The 19995-nt window shown below is 58.1% G+C and overlaps 1 protein-coding gene across 2 annotated transcripts; it reads right to left on the reverse strand.

The window, feature by feature from the left end:
- Positions 1 to 1636: 1636 nt before the first annotated feature.
- Positions 1637 to 19124, reverse strand: KPTN (kaptin, actin binding protein). 2 transcript variants are annotated; one of them, XM_075016713.1, is made up of 12 exons: positions 18856 to 19124; positions 17189 to 17271; positions 14471 to 14555; positions 12556 to 12610; positions 11376 to 11451; positions 10311 to 10384; positions 8828 to 8937; positions 7064 to 7165; positions 6527 to 6593; positions 5349 to 5484; positions 2505 to 2714; positions 1637 to 2144 (listed from the first exon to the last, which is right to left on the reverse strand). In XM_075016713.1, exons 1-12 carry the CDS (start codon positions 19055 to 19057, stop codon positions 1881 to 1883), a joined length of 1464 nt encoding a protein of 487 aa, XP_074872814.1. In that variant the 5' UTR covers positions 19058 to 19124; the 3' UTR covers positions 1637 to 1880. The 2 variants fall into 2 exon arrangements, with proteins under 2 accessions (XP_074872814.1, XP_074872815.1); XM_075016714.1 differs by having other exon boundaries at positions 1879 to 2149; positions 18856 to 19122.
- Positions 19125 to 19995: the final 871 nt, after the last annotated feature.

Raw genomic sequence — 19995 nt, forward strand, 5'->3', positions numbered from 1 at the left:
CCAAAAGGCCTTCGCTGCAAGCCAGGCTGGGGCCAGGCAGGGAAAGTCGGGGCCAGGCCAAGCCGTGAGCCTGGAGCAAAGGAAGAACAGAAGCTGATTTCCCAGCCTGGGGCTCACCTGGCTCCGGCCAGCTCTGGAATTCAGCCCCACACGCACACAATGAATTCTCCTGCCCTTGCAGGTATGTACCCCCTACCATCCCCTCCCCCCACCACTGGCCTGCTGCCTAGCCCCCCCCCAGCACCCATCCCCTCTCCCCCCACTGGCCTGCTGCATAGCACCCCCCCAAGCACATCATTCCCCACCCCCCTAGCTATTATGCCCCTCCCCCACTGCCACAAGCTTCTGTCCCATGACTGGGAAGGGCTTTAACCTCACAGCTGTTTCCCAGGACATGGTGGAACAGGCCGGAACACCAGTGCTGGCCCCACGCTGGGGCTGGGGAAGAGAGGGCCCCAGGGGAGAAAGGAGGGAGGAAGATTGGGTCCAGTAAGGGAAGGCCGCTGAGCTAACAGCTCCCTCCTGAGCCCTCGCGAGCCGTCTGCAAACGTGAGTGCCGGGGAGAGAGGCTGAGCGGCGGCAGGGGCACGCTGCAGCACCCACGTACGAGCCAGGCACCGAGATGCTGGGCCTCCCCCTGCCCTGGGCCTGTCGTGTGACGCGGAAGTGTGGCCTGGCCCTTGGAGCGCCGCCCGGGCCTGCAGGGCCCCTCAGCTCCCTGGACCTCAACTGCCCCAGCCGCGCAATGGGGGAACGAAGCCGGCCAGCTTGGCCGACACCCCTGACGACTGGGTGTTATGTCTGGTGTGCTCCTGCGAGGCTGTGCCGGACAGCGCTGTCACAGCCCCACCGCCGGACAGAGAAACGCAAAGGAGATGCCCGGGGAACCAACACCCAGGCACTCGCAGAGCCCTGACAGCGCAGGGTGTCACCAGCTTCCTCTGGGGAAACTGAGTCACGGCAGGGCAGTCACTGGGTTCATGGCTGTACTGGGAATAAACCCCACAGCTGAACAATCCTCCCTCGAACTGTTTCCATCCATGTGCAGAATAAACTTATCGCAGTGCACCTGGCCTGAGCAAATGTGCACCACAGGGGAGGTGAAAACCTCACTGGGTGCTCTGCTACGCAGCCAGGCGGCCGTGGGCTCCCTCCGGGGTGGCCGTCCAAGCGCCTGGCTCCCAGGGAACTTCTCTCACAGCAAATGAATACTGGCCCCAATGCCCCACGGGAGGGAGCAGGAGCAACTCGGACCTGTGCCTTTTCAGAAACTGACCAAGTCCAGCTTCCCAGGCGTTTGGGGGTTCGCCCCCTGCTCCAGCCCTGCCTGACTCCCTGAGGGCGAATCCAACCTGCCCACCCTCACAGCAGGGCTCCCTGTGGTTAAAGCCCTTCCCTCACTGGGGCAAACAGGCATCGTTGCTTGCCTGGCTTCAGTTCCCAGCCCCCAGCTTTGCCAGCTGGACTAAGGAGTGCCCCAAAGTCACCACCTCTAACCCAGGAGCTCCTTTGCTGAAGGGTCTCCTCCAGCTGACAAGTGAAGGGTGCTGGGGGTGGTCCCAGCCCGCAGCCCCTTGCGGGGACCTCCGGGTAGCGGCACACAAACATCGCAGGACAGAAACAGGCGGCAGCAAGACAGGGGCACAGGCTGGTTTACTGAACGCGGGCGGTTCCATGTCACAGTACAGCGAAGTCAGCTGGGGGCCCTTGCGCCATGGGCTGGCTCCGGCCTGGCAGGCACACAGCGGACAAAGCCAGCAGAGAAGTCCACCGTTTGCCCTTGGCTCTCCCAGCAGGAGAGCGGCTCCTGGCACGCGCTGTGCGTGTCGGCACGTGTAGCCGAGGGAGGCTACAGGGCTTCCTCCTTGGCTGCTCCGCGCTCACGGCCAAAGATCTGCATTCTCTGTTGGGTCCTGCTCCCTCTCATCACTGCTCCCCAGGGCAAGGTGCCCCCGGCGGCGCGTCAGCTCCTCCCAGGACCCTGCCCCGAGGCTGTCCAGAAGCGGCGAGTGCAGCTCATGCGCCGTTACTCCTCTGCTGCTCCCTCGGGCGGGTTGGCCTCTCGCACCCGCTGGGAGCCGCGGCTGCGCCGTGCCACCTCCTGGCGCAGCCTCTCCAGAAGGCACTGGGCCGTCTGCGCCAGGCTGTGCTGCACGGGAGGAGAACGGAGCAGTGAGCGGGTGGACGGGCCCGGCCTGGCCCATGTACCCGTCAGGGAGGTTGCAGCACAGCTATGGACAACCCCCTCGTGCCTGCCTGCACCTTGCCAGCCCTGCCAGGACAGGCTCCCGCCAGCCTGCACACGCTCCAGTGCAAGCTGCTCCTGCCTGCCTGGCTCTCCTGGCACCTGCGGCTGCCTCTGGAGGGGGACGCTGCAGCTGTTCAACAGCCATCATCCAGCAATGCCATGCACCTGCTCGGGACAGGCTGGGAAACAGAGCCCCTGTCTGACTCACAGACGACGCTCCTTGGCCGGGACATGGGGCCGACTAAAGGCCACTCACCTGCAGAACATGCAGCCCCTTCAGACACACCACGGCCAGCTCGCAGAGCCCGTCGCAGGTCAGGTCTGTGTACTCCATGGACAGCAGGGGGCTGGGGAAGCCCCGCTTCCAGAGCAGATAGAAGCCCCCAGCCGGCTGGGCCAAGGCTTCGGCCTCTGCTGCGCCAGCGCTGGGAGCACCTGGGGCCCTGTACTTGTAACAGAGCAGCTCCTGCAATGGAGGAGGGAGGAACAGGTTGGGATGCAGGCAGGCGAGTCGCAGGTGGCCAGAAGGGCTGGCTAAGGATGGCCAGGCTGTGCCAGCAGGGGAGGAGGTAACCAGGCGTGGCACCATACGATCAGTCTTTGCCAAAGAGCCAGGGAACCCCCTCCTGCTGCAAGGCAGGTGGTTCCCGGCTCAGGGCAGACAGCACGCAGAGGTGCACAGGGAACACGCTTGCTTTAAGCCTCCCACACCCGCAAACCTCCCAGCCACAGGTCTTGCCGTGCATGGTAGGATGCAGGGGCGTGTTTGACCTTAGAACAGGGAGGGCTTGGCAGGGCGACAGACTCCCTCGCTTCAGGGCACTGGGGGGCGTGACAGGGTCCCGCCTTCTCTGGCGCTACACTGGCCCCTGCCTCGGTTTCCCCAACTCCACTGTCCAGCACACCCACTGCAGCCTGGGGCTTTGCGCTCTTCACCCCAAGGCCCTTCAGCTTAGAACTAGGCTCGGCCAATGTCCTGCTCCAGGCTCAGCAGCTCGGGGCCCCTCCGGAGAGCTCCCATCCTCCACACAGGCCAGCTGCCGGCTGCTCCCCGGACGAGCTCCCTGCACTCCTGCCTGAATCCTGGGCCAAGGGAGGTGTCTAACGAAAGCTGGGGATTTGCTGAACCTGCCTGTGCTGCTCATACACCTGTAACACTTGCGTACGCGGAGTCAGACGTGCTGGCTCTGGGCTTGTCGTCAAAGTTGCAGTCTCTGGGAGACCACACTGGGAGCCTAGCTACCTCCAGTGAAAGGATTGCTAGCCAGGTCAAGCAGCACTTGACACCAAGCCATGTCGGGGGGCCGTGGCTGTGGAGCCGTAGCTCTGGAGGCAGCCAACGGCAGAATGCCCAAAAAAATGACACGAATACGTGACCTGCTCACGGACAGGCTCCATTTGGGACGTGGGCCCAAACAGGGAGGAACGACGGATTTCCCACCACGCGGGCAGGGGTATAACGGGGGCCCTGAGGTCTCCCCATTTTGTCTTCAGCCCAGCTCATTGCTCCAGGAGCATCTCTGCGATGAGCTGCGCCTGGCAGGATGGCTGCCCCGGCCTGACAAAGATGTACTCCAGGTCCATCTGCTGCAGCCGGCACCAGGCACTTTGTGATTGGTGGGTGGAATTTGATGGCTTTAACAATTAGTACTCTCGCCCTTTTCTTTCTTTCATTAATAACCCTTTAGATTCTGTAGGATTGGCCCAGCCTGCTTTCTTGGGTCAGATCTAAGTATATATTGACCTGGAGCTGTGGCTGGTCCTTTGGGGAGAGAACCTGGGTGGGTGTGCTGAGACTGGTCTTCACAGCCTCTCAGCTGTGTTTGGAGGGCTCTGGCGGTGGCACAGGGGAAGCTGGAGTGGCTGATGGGTTTGCGTGTGTGACTACGTGCTGGCTGGAGAGGCAGCGGAGGTGCTCTGTGTGAGGGGTTTGGTGCCGTGTGACGGAGGAGCCCCACTCTCGGGCCGTACGCAGCCCTGTTTTAAGCAATCCGGTTTGGCTCTCAGCTGAGCCTGGAGAAACCTGCTCTGGTACAGGGGAGCAGGGCTGAAAGGCAGCTGAGGGTTACAGTGCATCCCACAGAGAGTCTGTGTCAATAACGCGGTGGCCTTGTGACCAAGGTGCATCTCATTCCGGAGCGTGTTAGCTGCAGCGTGGTACAGGAGGTAACAGCTCAGCTCAGCTCAGCTCACTGGGGGCAGTTCTGGGGAACACAATGTACCTAACGTGGGGCCAAACTGGAGAGAGCCCAATGGAGAGCAACAACCGGGAAAAAAGGTTTAAAGCAGGGGGCTGGGGAGGAGAGGTTATAACCGGGCCTGGTCAGTCAGGAGAAGAGACAACAGTGGGGGAGCCTGGGACCAGTCCTTGGGTCTCATTGGGCTGTCAGAGACGGGGTGAAGGGTTCCCTGTGTCTGTAGGAGGCAGGACGGGGAGCGACGGGATGATTCTGCAGCAGGGGAGACCCGGGGCTCACTTCCTGCCTGTCAGAGGAGTGACGGAGGCAGCTGAGGAATCCCTCTCCCTGCAGGTGCTTAAGAACAGGGTGGCCAGCCCCCGCCCGGGACGGTCGAGTGCTGCTTGCCCTGGCGTGCTACAGAACGGGTCCCCCAGCAGCCCTGAGCTGGACTCACAGGCTCCCATCATGTGACCCAGGGCAGCACAATTGGAGGTGCAAATCTTGTCGTAGCTCCTTCCCCACGTTAACTCACACACGCCTGGCACAGGGCAGCAGGCATGTGTGGGACCCAGGGGAGTGTCACAGGCCAGGAGCAGGTAGGAACCCCCAGGAGCCTCCTTCCCTGCCTGGATCTGGCTGCCTCCCTCCCCCGCAGGCAGAATTTCTGTATCCCTCTATTACCCCTCTGCCCCCATCTGCATGGAGCTGCCACCCCTGGACTCAGCCTGGCACCACTGAGCCCCAAAGCACCAGGTCTCCGTGTGGCAGGAGCCAGATGGGCACTGCAGGGTTCGCAGCTGGCACTGGCCCCTGGCAGGGCATGGGAACCAGCCTGAAAGTCGCTCTGCCCTGTCACAGAGATCCTGCCCCCGACCTGCCCTCGCCACCCAGCAGAGCAGTGGCAGCCCAGCCCCACGTACCTGGCCGTACGTGCCCAGGAGTATCTCGGGCTCCCCGTCGAAGTCGACGTCGGTCACCAGGGCACAGAGCACGCTGTCGTACCGGTCGCTGGCTGGCAGGGTCAGCTGATCCGTCAGCCCGCAGCTTAGGACGTTCCTGAGAGAGGGTCACCAAACAGAGCAGAGCTCTCCTGAGTCCCAGGCCGGAGGACGGCTTGGCAGGCGTTGGGGGGAGGTGCCCACTCCCCTTCCCCTGTGGATCCCGAGGGGAGCTGCGGCCATGAGCCCTGAGCTTGTACACAACCCACCCGGCTTCCCGGTGCCAGCTGCAGGCGAGCTGGTGGGAGGAGACCTGTCCCTGGGCACAGCCACAGCAGCAAGGCCAATGCTCCGTCTGAGCCCTTGGCCTCCTGATCAAGCTGCCCTTGCGAGCCTGGAAAGGTCCCCAGGTGAGAGCGGGCAGAAGCGTTGTGACAGGCTGGGAACCAACTGGCTCAGCAGCAGGACAAGGGAAAGGGACCGAGGGGTTATGGTGGCTGAGAGGCTGGATGTGAGTAAGCAGTGGGCCCTTGTAGCCCAGAAGGCTGACGGCGCAGTGGGGTGCATTAGCAGGAGCGTTTCGAGCAGGTCTAGAGCAGTTATTCCCCGCTGTTCAGCGCTGGTGAGGCCACATCTGGAGTATTGTGTCCAGTTTTGGGCCCTCCCAGTATAAAAGGGATGTGGGTTTGCTGGAGCAGGTTCAGCAGAGGGCACCACAAATGATTCTGGGGCTGGAGCGAAAGACCTATGAGGAGAAGCTGAGGGATTTGGGCTTAGTTAGTTTACAGAAGAGAAGACTGAGGGGTGATTTAATAGCAGCCTGCAACTTCCTGAAGGGGAGCTCTAAAGAGGATGGAGAGAAATTGTCCTCAGTGGTGACAGACAGCAGAACAAGGAGCAATGGTCTGAAGTTACAGAGGGGGAGGTTGGATATGAGGAAAAACTCTTTCCCCAGGCGGGTGGTGAAGCACTGGGATGTGTTACTGAGAGGTGGTGCAATCTCCATCCCCGGAGGTGTTTAAGTCCTGGCTTGACAAAGTCCTGGCTGGGATGATTTAGTTGGAGTTGATCCTGCTTTGGGCAGGGGGCTGGACTCGATGACCTCCTGAGGCCCCTTCCAGCCTTATGATTCTGTGAAGCCCCGGCTGCCCCACACTCACCTGTACACCACGGACAGCTCGATGGTGCTGGTGACAAGAACGCTGTAGCCCTGGTCAGCGGCATTACCTGGGGAGCAGACACAGGGGCCACGACGGGGGGAGACACACCCACCAGCTGGCAGCTAATGCACTGGGCACTGGCAGCCTCCTGCTCCCCACCTGCCAGACAGGCCCCTCTTGGCTTTCCCAGCCCTGGCTCAGCTGACTGCCTCACCTCAGCCCCGCGGCACTGGGAAGGCCCAGCCCAGGGGCGAGCGGGACTCTAGCAGGCCGTGCCAGCAGCAACGTGCTCCCCGCGAGGCAGGGCACAGAGCCTGGGAGCTAACCCGCCGTCAGCCCGGTCTGAGGCAGCTCCCAACAGGCAGCCACGAGTAGAGGAGAGCGGAGCCAGGCAGGGGCCAGGTCTACTTGGGAGGGACCACAAGGAAGGACTTTGTACGCCGCGCTGCCAGGGGTAACAAGCATCGCTCCCCGTGAGTTACAACCGCCCCTGCCCCATGCCTGCCTCAAACCTCAGCCATTCCATCCCCCTCTTACCACTCTGGGAAGGGGCGCTCTCAGGGCAGAAGGCCGGGAGCCTGAACACCAGCACCCTGGAGATGGGCCCGTCCTGCTGAATGCTCCAGCTCTGCAGCACCTCTGCGACAGAGAGCAAAGAGACAAGGTGAGGGAGCAGCCCAGGCCCTCCCCGCACAAGAGCAGGGGGAAGGTTTGTGACAATACACTCCCGCATTGGGACACCAAACCTGTTCGCAGGAAAGGGTCCGTTTGGATGAATTTCCCCACTGAGAAAGAGGTCGAATGCGTTCAAAAGTTCAGGGGGGCTGGGTGAGACCCTGAACAGCATAAGAACATAAGAACGGCCATACTGGGTCAGACCAAAGGTCCATCTAGCCCAGTGTCCTGTCTGCTGACAGCAGCCAATGCCAGGTGTCCCAGAGGAGGTGAACCGAAGACAATGATCAAGCGATTTGTCTCCCGCCATCCATCTCCTGCCTTCGACAAAAGGCACCATACCTTACCCCTTGCTCATAGCCCTCTATGGACCTAACCTCCAAACATTTATTGAGCTCTTTTTTAAAAGAGTCCTGGCCTTCACAGCGTCCTCTGGCGAGGAGTTCCACAGGTTGACTGGGCGTTGTGTGAAGAAAAACTTTCTTTTATTAGTTTTGAACCTGCTACCCATTAATCTCATTTGGTGCCCTCTACTTCTTATATTATGGGAACAAGTAAATAACTTTTCTGTATTCACTTTCTCCACACCATTCATGACTTTATATACCTCAATCATGTCTCCTCTTTTCTAGACTGAAAAGTCCCAGTCTCTCTAGCCTCTCCTCATATGGGACCCGTTCCAAACCCTTAATCATTCTAGTTGCCCTTTTCTGAACCTTTTCTAATGCCAATATAGCTTTTTTGAGGTGAGGAGACCATATCTGCATGCAGTACTCAAGATGTGGGTGTACCATAGCTTTATATAGGGGAAGCAAGATATTCTTCGTCTTATTTTCTATCCCAACACTAAACGACGGGTGAGCTAAGAGCTTGCAGTGGGAACGTTTGGAAACTGCAGACCGTTTCCACCCGGCTGACCCTGGTTTGCGGGGTGCAAAATCTGGGGGATTGCGAATTTCAGTCCCAGTTCAGGCTGGGAATTTCCACAGCTCCCGTGGGATGGGAAAAGCGTTCTCTGCCGGCACCAGGGCACGCCGGTGCACGTTGCTCGTGTGGCCACGATTTGCAGCAGGCCTACGAGCGCTGGCAGCTGAAACTCCCACTTGCTCAGCCGCTGAAGGGAGGACAGAGATAAAACCGGGTCGGGCATCCCAGGAACCCCGAATCGGAGGGGCCAGGGCTCTAGGAACGGGAATGCGCTGTGTGCAGCCGTCTGGTCCAGCCCCCTCGACAGACCAGGGCAGGGTCGCCCCCAGCGGGTACGGGAAGCCCAGCAGATCCCATCTGGCCAAGCCCCTGTCTGGCAACCAGCTCCCTGACGAGTCCCCTCCCTTCTCGAGCGGCCGTCTCAAGGAGGGGAGCCTCTGGGCTCCCAGCCGGGGACTCAGCAGCCTAGGCAGGAGCAGCTTAGGAGGGGGATGGACGTGGCTGTTACTCAGGCAGCTCCGAGTCTGTCTAAATCAGCACCAGCCACTGGAGTCCACGTACGTGGAAGAACTCACCCCGTGGGGGACGCAACAATGGGCGTGGCACCATCTGCCATGGACGTGCCACCAGCCCAGCCACGAGGTGAGACCTGGCACCACCGCGGCCCTGAGTGTCCGTGGAAGGGCAGCCCCCGCTCACCTCTGCTGGCCTGCTCCACCTGCGCCACCCGGAGGTAGCCGTTCTGGCACCCGAAGGCTGTGAGACGCCGGCCGGAGCTGGGAATGTTGTAGACATCCAGCCACAGCACACTGGGGAGAGAAGAATGTGACCCTGTGGTGGGTGGGCGCTGGGGCAGCCACGCAGCAGAGATTACGGGGCTGCCCAGCAGGTTAGCAGAGCGCCCATGGCTGGCAGCGGGTGCCTGGGGTGGTGCGCGTCCACACCCACCTCGGTGCACAGAACAACTTTTATTCTGCGCGTGGATGGAAGGGATGTGAGGGAAGCTGGCGGGTGAGGTCGGGGGCGAGGGATGTGGGGAGACGCTGCCCCAAGGAGGAGTTGGGGTGGGGAGGGAGGAAGGCAGCCAGAGGGAAGCAGGTGGGGAGGGAGGGAAGAGTGTCGCAGGGACCGGGAGCTGCAGAGCTGAGAGCAATGGCAGGAAACCCTGGCACCGGAGCCCCAAGCTGAGCCCAGCTCAGTGTCCAACAGAGCAGAGAACAGCGCCCCCAGGCGGGGTCACCATCACCTGGGGAGCAGGGGAAGGAGGCCCCAGGCTCGCTGGGGTGGGTGACCCTGTGTGGGACAGGCCAGGACGCACCGGTGTTAGCTGGGGACAGATCACGGGCAGGGGCAGTAGCCGGTGTCCTGCAGATGTCGCTATTCCCATGGGACCCAGTGCTCCTGTGGGAGAATGAGCCCCCCCATTCCCACCCCACCCACCCAAACCAACTCCTTCACCCCCACGGCCGCGCAGCCCCACAGCCACGCTCCACCCCCCAAACACAAACCCTCACCTCCATGGCCACACCACCCCCAAACACAGCCCCCCCCCAACCCAACCCCTCCCCTCCACAGCCACGGCCACCCCCAAACACAGCCCCCCCCCCAAACCCAACCCCTCCCCTCCACAGCCACGGCCACCCCCAAACACAGCCCCCCCCCACAAACCCAACCCCTCCCATCCACAGCCACGGCCACCCCCAAACCCAACCCCTCCCCTCCACAGCCACGGCCACCCCCAAACACAGCCCCCCCCCAAACCCAACCCCTCCCATCCACAGCCACGGCCACCCCCAAACACAGCCCCCCCCCAAACCCAACCCCTCCCCTCCACAGCCACGGCCACCCCCAAACACAGCCCCCCCCCAAACCCAACCCCTCCCATCCACAGCCACGGCCACCCCCAAACCCAACCCCTCCCCTCCACAGCCACGGCCACCCCCAAACACAGCCCCCCCCCAGTCACCCCCCCCAAACCAACCCCTCCCCTCCACAGCCATGCCCCCAAAAACCCAGCCCCTCCCTGGCCGTGCAGCTCCACAGCTACGCCCTGCCCCAAACCCAGCCCCTCCCCTCCATGGCCACCCCCCAAAACCCAGCCCAGCCCCTCCCCTCCACAGCCCCGCCCCGCACAGCCATGCCACCCTATGGCTGGGCCTAGGTAACAAACCGCTGCTCCTACTTGCTAGGCAGGTCCTGCAGCTCCGGGAAGAGGATCTGCACCGGCTGCTCCTCGAACTGGTGCAAGCTTTCGTTCTGCCGGGGGAAGCAGCCGCGTCAGGGCCCCGGAGCTGGTGCTGGGCGGACACTGAGCTCAGACATGCTGGGCCAGTCTGAGCGACTCCCCCCGGCCCGGCCTCAGGGGAGTGATGGGCCGAACCTGCCCCAACGTGGCAGCGTGGCCCAGTGGTTAGAACAATCTACGACTCCGTTCCCGGTTCTGCCCCTGGCCTGCTGGGCAACCTGGGCCAGGCCCCTCTCCTCTCCCACGCCTCAGTGTCCCTATCCCAATAGGCACCAGGAGACTAACCAACCTTCTAGGGACCCGCTGTCGAAGTGCCAGATGACACCAGGCTGCTGTCACGGGGAAGATTTTTGTTAAAGGGCCAGTGTACACATCCCTGCCCCAGCGCAGATACAAGCAGCGCTGCGGGGGAAGCCACCTCCCACAGCACCTTGCAGTAGGAGCTCGAGGGGCCACGAGGAGGGGCACAGAGCCACATGGGGGAATGCAAATGGCACAGGCGGGATTGGAGAAGCAACCAGGGGCCATGGTGGAGTTTCACCACCCGGTCTCTCTTGCTCTCCAGGACATTCCCCCCCGAGAGCTCTGCTCCAGCCCAACAACAAGCTAGGGCTGGAGGCAGAAAGAACTGGGGGAAACCAGGCCGGCCAGTGCAGCACCCCCAGCTCCTGTCCTACCACGCATACGGCTGGCTGGGGAACAGCTGCCACGCCTCACCCCTTTGGGGCCCACACTCGGCACGGGGTGCACAATTCTGCCACGCCCCACCCCAGAGGCAGCTGCACATCAGCCCTGCGCGAGGGATCCCCTTGTCAACACTGCCACAGCCCACTCCAGAGACGGCTGCGTTTTAACGGAGGTGTGCGATCCCTGCCTTGGAGGAGAGGCGCCTTCCCACACAGCAGTCTCCGGAGGAGCTAGCGCACAGGGGTCCCTGCCAGCGCAGAGCCCAGCACCACGTGGCTTGTTTGGCAAGAGTCCCTCCCCCCGCGCTGCCCTCACCTCTTTGTACAGGTGGATGCCAGGGTCGTTCCCACTCAGAAGAAAGACTGTCTCTGGCTGGTGTCCCACATGAACTCTAGAGGAGCAGAAATGGCAAATCATCAGCCAGCGATTCCACATGGCACAGAAAGAAGCGACTTTGCTGCTGACGGGTTTCAAAGTGCTTCGCCCGGGCTTGGCTCGGGACGGCGGCGAGGACTTGCATTCGCAGGGGCTTCGGCAAGACATGAAGGCGCTCGCGCTTTGGGATCCAGCTCACATCATGCCCACACGCCGGCCAGGCAGCCACCTCCGGGTCAGCAGGCTGCAGCTCTTTCACAGCAAAGGGCAGGGCCCTTGTGCACGGTAGGACTGGGGAGGAGAAGCGAAATTGCAAGGGGAAGGCAGAAAAGCCAAACGGGGGCAGGAGGCTGCCTGGGGCTGAGGCACCCGACTTGAGAAACCAGGAAGCGCATGAACAAGGCAAGGTCCGGGCTACGCCTAAAAATACAGGTGATGTTCGGCCGCTTCCCACGCATCTTCCATCGGCGTCCAGCCGACAAACACCCTGTTTCGGTGATGCAGTCAAGGCCCCACCACCGCAGTGTGGCACAATGGCCGACCTACCAAGGTCAACGCAGGGTGAGCACAGATGCTACGTGACCTGAGTTAACCCTAACTCTCCCACAGTGCCCTATTCCCTGCCCCCCCGATCACTCTGGTCACAACTGTCAACTCCAAGGGTCAGGCAGGGGGTTCCCTGTTAGCTGAGCACATGGGCAGCCCCCCAGGAGAGTCAGGTGCTGCCCAGCTGTTTAGCAGAGCGCCTGCAGCCGGCAGCCTGGGTTTCTGCTGCTGGTGCACATCCGCACATCTCAGTGCACATAACAAAATGTATTCTGCATGTGGACTGAACCACTGAGCGGGAGCGCTGGCTGCGGAGATGGGAGGTCCCCGGGCATCTCTGAAATGCCTTTTCCAGATCACCCATCTCTGAAAAACAGCGCAATCGACAGGGCCCCTGCTAGAGATGCCAGGGCCTCCGCCCGAGAGGGTGGCAAATCCCCAGGTGCCTTCCTGCTGCTGTTCAGAGCAGGGAGGGGCTGGGGGGACAGGTGTAACACTGCACCGAGCGGTTACCGCGGGCGAGTTTGCAAGCTCACGCAGGGAAGCGAAGAGAGCTGCAGAGCGGTATACGTACTCGGCATGGCACAGCTGGAAGGGGGTGAACTGCAGCTCCAGGTTCAAGCAGCTTTCTGCGGGGGAAGGAGAGAGATGGTAAATCGCAGGGTCAGTGGCTAATTCTACCACCACCACCCCACAGATCGCAGCACTGGCTCGCGGACAGCCAGGGACCTGCGGTGCAGGTTAGCGCTCCGACAAGCCACATCTTCGCCCCCAGCCTCCTAGGGAAGCGGAAGATGGCCATGTGGGCGGGTATCTTGGAGACCGGTGCTCATATGCCAGGCCTGACGCCCTTCCAGGAGAGGAGTGCCATGCCTCGAGCACTACAGTTACAGTCGACTTTCTGGCTCGAGCTCAGCCCTGCTAAGTCCTCTGAAATCTGCGGGGTAACTCAGACGACCTAGAATGCCGTCCCGCCTGAGGGCCTGGGATAGGGCTAGTGAGCCATGCTGGGGCTCAAGTGACAGCAGGGTTCCTGAGATACAGACATCCCCAAAAGAGCTTTTCTTACGGGACTCAGGCAGGGTTCCTTCTAATTTTTTTCCATTCATAGGTGGAATAAATTTTGTTATGTGCACTGAGGCACGCACAGATGTGCACTGCCAATAGAAACACACGCTGCCGGCTCTGAGCTCTCTGCTAATCAGCTGGGCAGCACCTGAATCTCTCCTGGGCAGCCGCCCGCATCCTCAGCTTACAGGGCACACTGATCACAGGGAGGGGGGATTGCAGAGTTATTGCAGAGAATTTGAAGTACTTCCTTCTACGCTGCTGCTGGCAGCAATTCTACCTTCAGAGCTGGGCAGCTGGAGAGCAGCAGCTGTTGGCCAGGGGCCCAGCTCTGAAGGGACAGACACTGCCAGCAGCAACACAGAAGGGGTCTGCTCTGCCCTCGTTAGACCTCAGCTGGTGCAATGTGTCCAGTTCTGGGTACATTGCAGGAGAACTGTGGATAAAATGGAGAAGGTCCAGAGAAGGGCAACAACAACTATGAGAGGTCTAGAAAACATGACTGAGGAGGCAGATTGAAAGAACTGGTTCTGTGTGGTTTGGAAATTAAAAGGCTGAAAGGGGAGGTGATAACAGCTTTCAAGTACTTAAAAAGTTCTCCTTTACCTCCAGGGGTAGGTCAGGGAGCAATGGGCTTAAATTGCAGCAAGGGAGGTTTAGGTTGGATGTTAGGAAAAACTTCCTCACCATCGTGGTGGTTACACACTGCAATACATTGGCCAGGGAGTCTGTAAAATCTCCATCACTGGGGCTTTTTAAGAGCAGGTTGGACAAACACCTGTCAGGAGTGAATGGCTTTGGGTAGGGGGCTGGACTCGATGACCTCCTGAGGCCTCTTCCAGCCCTGGGATTCTAGGATTCGATGGATGTTTCCTGACCCTGCCGTGAAGGAAGAGAACTGGCCGCCATGATCTCTCAAGGTCCCTTCCAGTTCTAGTGTTCTGTGATGCTATGACAATACTGTCCCCAGCCACCCTTCCTTCTGCACTGCTGCCTGCAGAGCTGTGTCTTCAGCCAGCAGGCACCACTCCCTGGAACTTGAGCAAGACACCAACATTGTTACTCCCACTGGCCAGGGCCCTGGGGAGGACAACCAAAGCTGTTTAGGGAAAGTGCCAGGGGTCCTTCTGCCACCCGCCACCAGGCAGATCTCAGTTAAGTCTGCTCTGAAAGAGGGGGCCCTCGCAGGGAGAGCACTCATTCCTTGGAGCACTCCCCATTTAGTCACCTCAGCACCCGTACCCACAGCACCCAGGGTTTCCCTAGATGTCCCCAGCTAAGCACTGGGCCAGGCCGACGCGGCTTAGCTTGTGAACTGTGATAAGATCTCAGCTTGGGGGACGGCTGCTGAAGGCCAATTCTAGCCCCACTCTGCTGCCAGCTCCACGCTGTAAGGGACAGAGGTCAGCCTGGTTACTTACGTGCAATGGAGTCCAGGTTATATTCTGAGCCAGGCTCATAGTCACAATAAATGTTCAGAAATGGACTAGCTTTATCTCCTGAGTCCTAGAGAGAGTGGGGAAGACAGGGACCTGTTTGAGCACCCCCACACATTAGCACCCAGGGTCACAGAACCGACAGGGTTCATGTCAGACCACAGAGGTTTATAGCGGGAAGGACTGTCACACAATTCGTACAGCAGACCAGATGAAATCCTACACCTTGACTATCATTTATTATCTAGGAGCTGTAGTCATGGACCAGCACCCCGCGGTGCCAGGGAGAGAGAAAGAACAGAAACACAGTGCTGAAGATCTATAGTCAGCAGCTGATCAGTTTCAATAAAAGTACAACGAAACGTCAACAGATTTCTGTGACAAGATCATGTTCTTGAAATGTATACATTCCACCAACTTTAAAATCAGACTGCAAGCCAAAAGAACCACTTCAAGGAATATTCACTCTCGGCCTGTGTTTCCTACTATCACAATTGCATTAAGTATTTTTATCAGGTTCCCTGCATTAGTGGCTTCAGGGGAATGCACATTCAACGTGTTAAAACAAGGAAAGAACGATCATTGTTCTAAAATGGGACCGGAGCATTTGAATGGGCTCACGATGCTTAACATTAACAGTGATGCTGGACATAAATTAGATTCTTCTTCAATTATAAATAAGTTTGCACACTCTAAAACCAGGAAAACAAAAAAGCAGTCAAGTAGCACTTAAATGACTAACAAAATAATTTATTAGGTGATGAGCTTTCGTGGGACAGACCCACTTCTTCAGACCATAGCCATACCAGAACAGACTCAATATTTAAGGCACAGAGAACCAAAAACAGTAATCAAGGTAGACAAATCAGAAAAAATATGATCAAGGGGAGCAAATGAGAGAGTAGAGGGGCAGAAGGGTAAGGGAGTCAAGAATTAGATTAAGCCAAGTATGCAAAAAAGCCCCTATAAGACCCAGAAAATTTCCATCCCAGTTCAAACAGTTGTTAACATGTCAAATTTGAACATAAAAGAGTTCAGCAGCCTCTCTTTCCAAACTGCTGTGAAAATTCCTTTTCACTAAGATGCAAACTTGTAAGTCATTAAACAGAATGGCCCACTCTGTTAAAGTGGTGGCTGACTGGTTTGTGGGTTAGGAGTGTTTTTACGTCTGTTTTATGCCCATTAACTCTTTGTCTGAGAGAGTTTGAAGTCTGTCCAATATACAAGCATCTGGGCATTGTTGGCACATGATGGCATATATGATGTTAGCTGAGGAACATGAGAATCTGCCTGTGATTCTGTGAATAACCTGAACAGGTCCAGTGATGGTATCTCCAGAATAGATATGTGGACAAAGCTGGCAGCGGGCTTTGTTGCAAGGAAAAGTTCTAGGACTGGTGTTCTTGCAGTACAGACTGCGGTTGTAGGTGAGACTCCTCATAAGGTTGGGACATTGTCAGTAGGAGAGAACAGGCCTGTCACCTAGGGCCTTCTGGAGTGTGGCATCCTGATTAAGGTTAGGTTGTAGGTCTTTAATAATGCGTTGCAGTGGTTTGAGTTGAGGGCTGTAGGGTTCTGTGCTTGGCTTTTTTGGGCCCTATCTTGGAGTAGCTGGTCTCTGGGTATTCATCTGGCCCTGTCAATTTGTTTTTTTTATTTCTCCTGGTGGGTAATTCAGGTTTATGAATATTTGGTAAAGATCTTGTAGTTTTTGGTCTCTGTCAGTAGAATCACAGCAAATGCGATTATACCTAAGGGCTTGACTGTAAACAATGGATCTAGTTATGTGTGCAGGATGAAAGCTAAAGCGTGTAGGTAAGCATAGCAATCAGGAGGTTTCCAGCAGTGTGTGGTACTGATCAGGCCATCCTTGATTTGTACTGTACTGTCCAGGAAATGTATCTCTTGTGTGGAGTAATCGAGGCATAAGTTGATGGTGGGGTGCAGATTGTTGAACTCTCTGTGGAATTCTTCTATTCTAGAATCTCTATACCATGGGTCCAAATCATAAAGATGTCATCAATGTCTCTTAAGTAGAGCAGGGCTAATAGGGGACAAGAGCCGAGGAATTGTTGTTCCAGGTCAGCCATAAATATATTACTATATTGTGGGGCCATGCGGGTTCCCATAGCAGTTCCACTAATCTGGAAGTATAAATTGTCCCCAAATCAGAAATAATTGTGGGTGAGAACAAAGTTACAGAGGTCAGACACCAGATTGGCTGTGGTGACATCAGGGAAAGTTTTCCTAAAATGAAGAGTTTTGCTTGCAGTGGAAACTCACAATTAAATTACATTTTTAATATACTTGCTATTAGTATAATGACTTGTTTATACATATGTGTCAAGTGTTTATTTCATATATTCTTTTGGTTTTTGTATGACCCTGTGGGTGAGAAGTTAGATTGTGCTGTGTAGAAGATAGAAGATTAGCCTGGGGCTTGGCTCTAAACTCAAAGTGACTTGGGCCTCTGTCATTCACTGAGAGGGCCTGGACAGAACAGATCTTTACTCAGGACATGTGGCAGGATTGTGGAAATGGGGCAGATGTTTGCCCTGCAGCTGCATGTGGCATCGCAGTTTTGTCGTTAGCAACATCCTCACAGATGTTACTCCAGCATCTTCTACGGAGCTATGTGTATTTTAAAATGTAACACGTGCCGTCTGCTGAGAGAAGGGGAGGCAGGAAAGGAAAAATACGTACCTTAATGAAAGTTATTCCCACCACAAGACCCCTTTTTGGTGGCGACTTGCTGAACGTGTCAATTGAGACAATTTCTGCGTCAACTGCCAGGAAAAAAAAAAAAATAGGTGACAGAACTGGTTATCATTATTCATACCAAGAATCACGTCCCCATGGCACTAGCGTTGTGCAAGCGAAGATTAAAATAACAGCTCCTGCCTTCTGATCTTAGATTAATGGTTTAGAGTTTTCCAAAAGGTCACAAAGTTTAATGTAATAATAATAAACTTTACATGAAACTTGCCTGCTGTTTGCAGGCCTTATATAAACAAAGTGTGTTTTTCCATAACCCATTTTCCCAGGACTCCTTATTCCCAGCTCCATGCTCCTGCTCCCCCTCCCCCCACCAGCCACAGCAGCTTCCTGCTGGAGCTGGAGAAGAGGAGCACTCTTTCAGCTCCAGCAAGGAGTTGCCACGGGCGGGCAAGAGCTGTGCTTGATTAAGAAAGGGGCTTTAGGAGCTGCAGCCTGTGTTATGCATCAGCCCTTCCAGGGGCAGGGCTTGGGGGGAGCTCAGCATGCTGCCGTTTCTTCCCCTTCCCCTGCCTGGTTTAAGCCACATTGCCGCAAGCGCCAGGATGCTCCATCCCAGCAGCTCTGGTTGGCTGGGAAACACGGACAAGCCAAGCTGTGAGGGTGGGACTAGTAGGTGAGTGTGGAACAGGACGGACCCATCCGTCTACCCCTCCCCTTCACCATGTGGAAGCTGCCCCAGGTAAGTGCCTTGCCCATCAGTTCCCTGCCTCAGTCCTGAACCCCCTCCCTCACTCTAGCTCCCCTCCCACTCCCTACATCCCAACCCAGAACCCCAGCCCTGAACCCGCTCTACCCCACCCCCGAGCTCACTCCTACACCACACACCCAAACACCGAGCCCCCTCCTGCACCCCCAGCCCGACCTCCTGCCCTGAGCCACCTACTGCACTCCACATGCCTCATCCCCAGCTCCACCCCAGAGCCCCTCCCATACGCCGAACCCCTCAGCCCCACCCCCACCACACACCATCCATGCGCAGAATGAGTTTTGTTAGGCGCACCCCTGTGGAGGGGGGTGTGTTTCACATCCTCTCTGTGTTCTGTTAGGGCACAGAACCAAATCCATTCTGCACAGGGGCGTAGAAAAGGAAGGGGAACGCGGCCGGTCACCCCCTCCCCTGGGGTGTAGGAGAACTGTAGATCTCTGGCCACCCACTCGGCATGACCCCTGACCCTAGGATGACCTCTGACTCTCACCTAGAACTTAGGGGAATTGCAGTGCCCAGGCCACCTACCCCTGAGGCCCCCTGGGCCCGGGAAGACCCCAGCCCCTCTCACCCAGGAGGTAGAGGAAGAGCAGCGCCCTGACCACCTGCCCTTCGTGACCCCTGACCCCTCTCACCTGGATGTAGGTGCACTCCAGCTCCCAGGCAGCCACCGGCTCTGTGTGACCCCTGACCCCATGATGACCCCTGACCCCATTTACCCGGATCTACGTGCACGCCAGCTCCCTGGCGGTCGACGCTCCAGGACTCCTGACCCTAGGATGACCCCGACCCCCTCACCCGGATGTAGACGTACTCCCGCCCCCAGGCCGCCACCTGACCCCTGACCCCGGATGTAGTTGCGCAGCAGCTTCCGGAGGCCGCTTACCGGGGATGTAGGTGAACTGCAGCTCGCCGGCGCCCGGGCGCAGCGCCTGGTAGCGGAAGCCCAGGACCTTGCCCTTGAGGGTGGCGGCCAGCAGCCCGCGGGGGCCCGGCCCGCCCAGCGCCGCCAGCCCGTACACGTTGCTCTGGGAGCCCAGGCGCGTGAAGCTGTCCTCGCGCAGCGGGCATCCCGCCCCCGCCGCCATGCCGCGCCTCAGGCAGCGCCGCGGCCACCCTGGCCAAGGGGGCCTCGCCCGCGCGTAAAGTCGTGGCGGGTGACGTCACACGCAGGGCAGCGTGCCCACGTCCAAAATGGGGCCCGAGGGGGCGGAAGCATTTGCGTCACAGCGGGGTGGGGCAGCGCCTCCTCGGGCGCCGGAAGTGGGCCTTTGGGGTCACCGGGTCAGCCCCCTATGGGGGCAGGGGACGGAAGCGGGGTCACCTGGGGTAGGAGGGGGCAGCCCCATGCAGGCAGATAGCAGGAGAGAGAAGGGTCACGTGGGGTAGCCCCTCGCGCGCAGGGAGGGTTGGGGCACCTGCCCCACACTGGGGGGCAGGGGCGCTCGGAGTAATACACCCCCTCGAGGATGCCGAGACAGGCCAGTAGCACCCCTTCGTGCAGGGGACATGATGAGGTTCTGTCTCCCTGAGAAGGGGAGAGATCTAAAGAGCACCTACCCCCACCCCAGGGGCAGGGCTAAGGGCATCCCTCTCCCCCTCAGGCTAGGACAGTGGAAGGGCCATCAGAACAGCCCCAGAGCACACCCCAGGGCAGGGTCTGTTTCATGCACTCTTTGTACAGAGTAGGAAATGCTCAGGACAGGAAGCTGGGGCCTATGCAAAACAAATCAACCCTCATTTCAGCTTCCACACCCAGAGCTTCACCTTATATTGCAACAGGCAAGGAGAGCAGGGCATCCTGCTGTGGCAGATGAGCTGGTATGCAGCCTTTGCAAAAACAGGCATTGTTCACATCACATAAATCCAAAGGAACTACTCTAGATAAGGTACACAGCACAAGTACGAGAGTAGCTCACTTACACTTGAATGGTGGAAATTTTGAAGATATTTCAAGACATTTCTGATATCTGATTTGTGGGCGTTTATTCTTTTACATAAAGACTGTAAAAGAATACAAATCAGA

The sequence above is a fragment of the Carettochelys insculpta genome, chromosome 22 (genome assembly GCF_033958435.1).
Source record: "Carettochelys insculpta isolate YL-2023 chromosome 22, ASM3395843v1, whole genome shotgun sequence".
Lineage (NCBI taxonomy): Eukaryota > Metazoa > Chordata > Testudines > Carettochelyidae > Carettochelys > Carettochelys insculpta.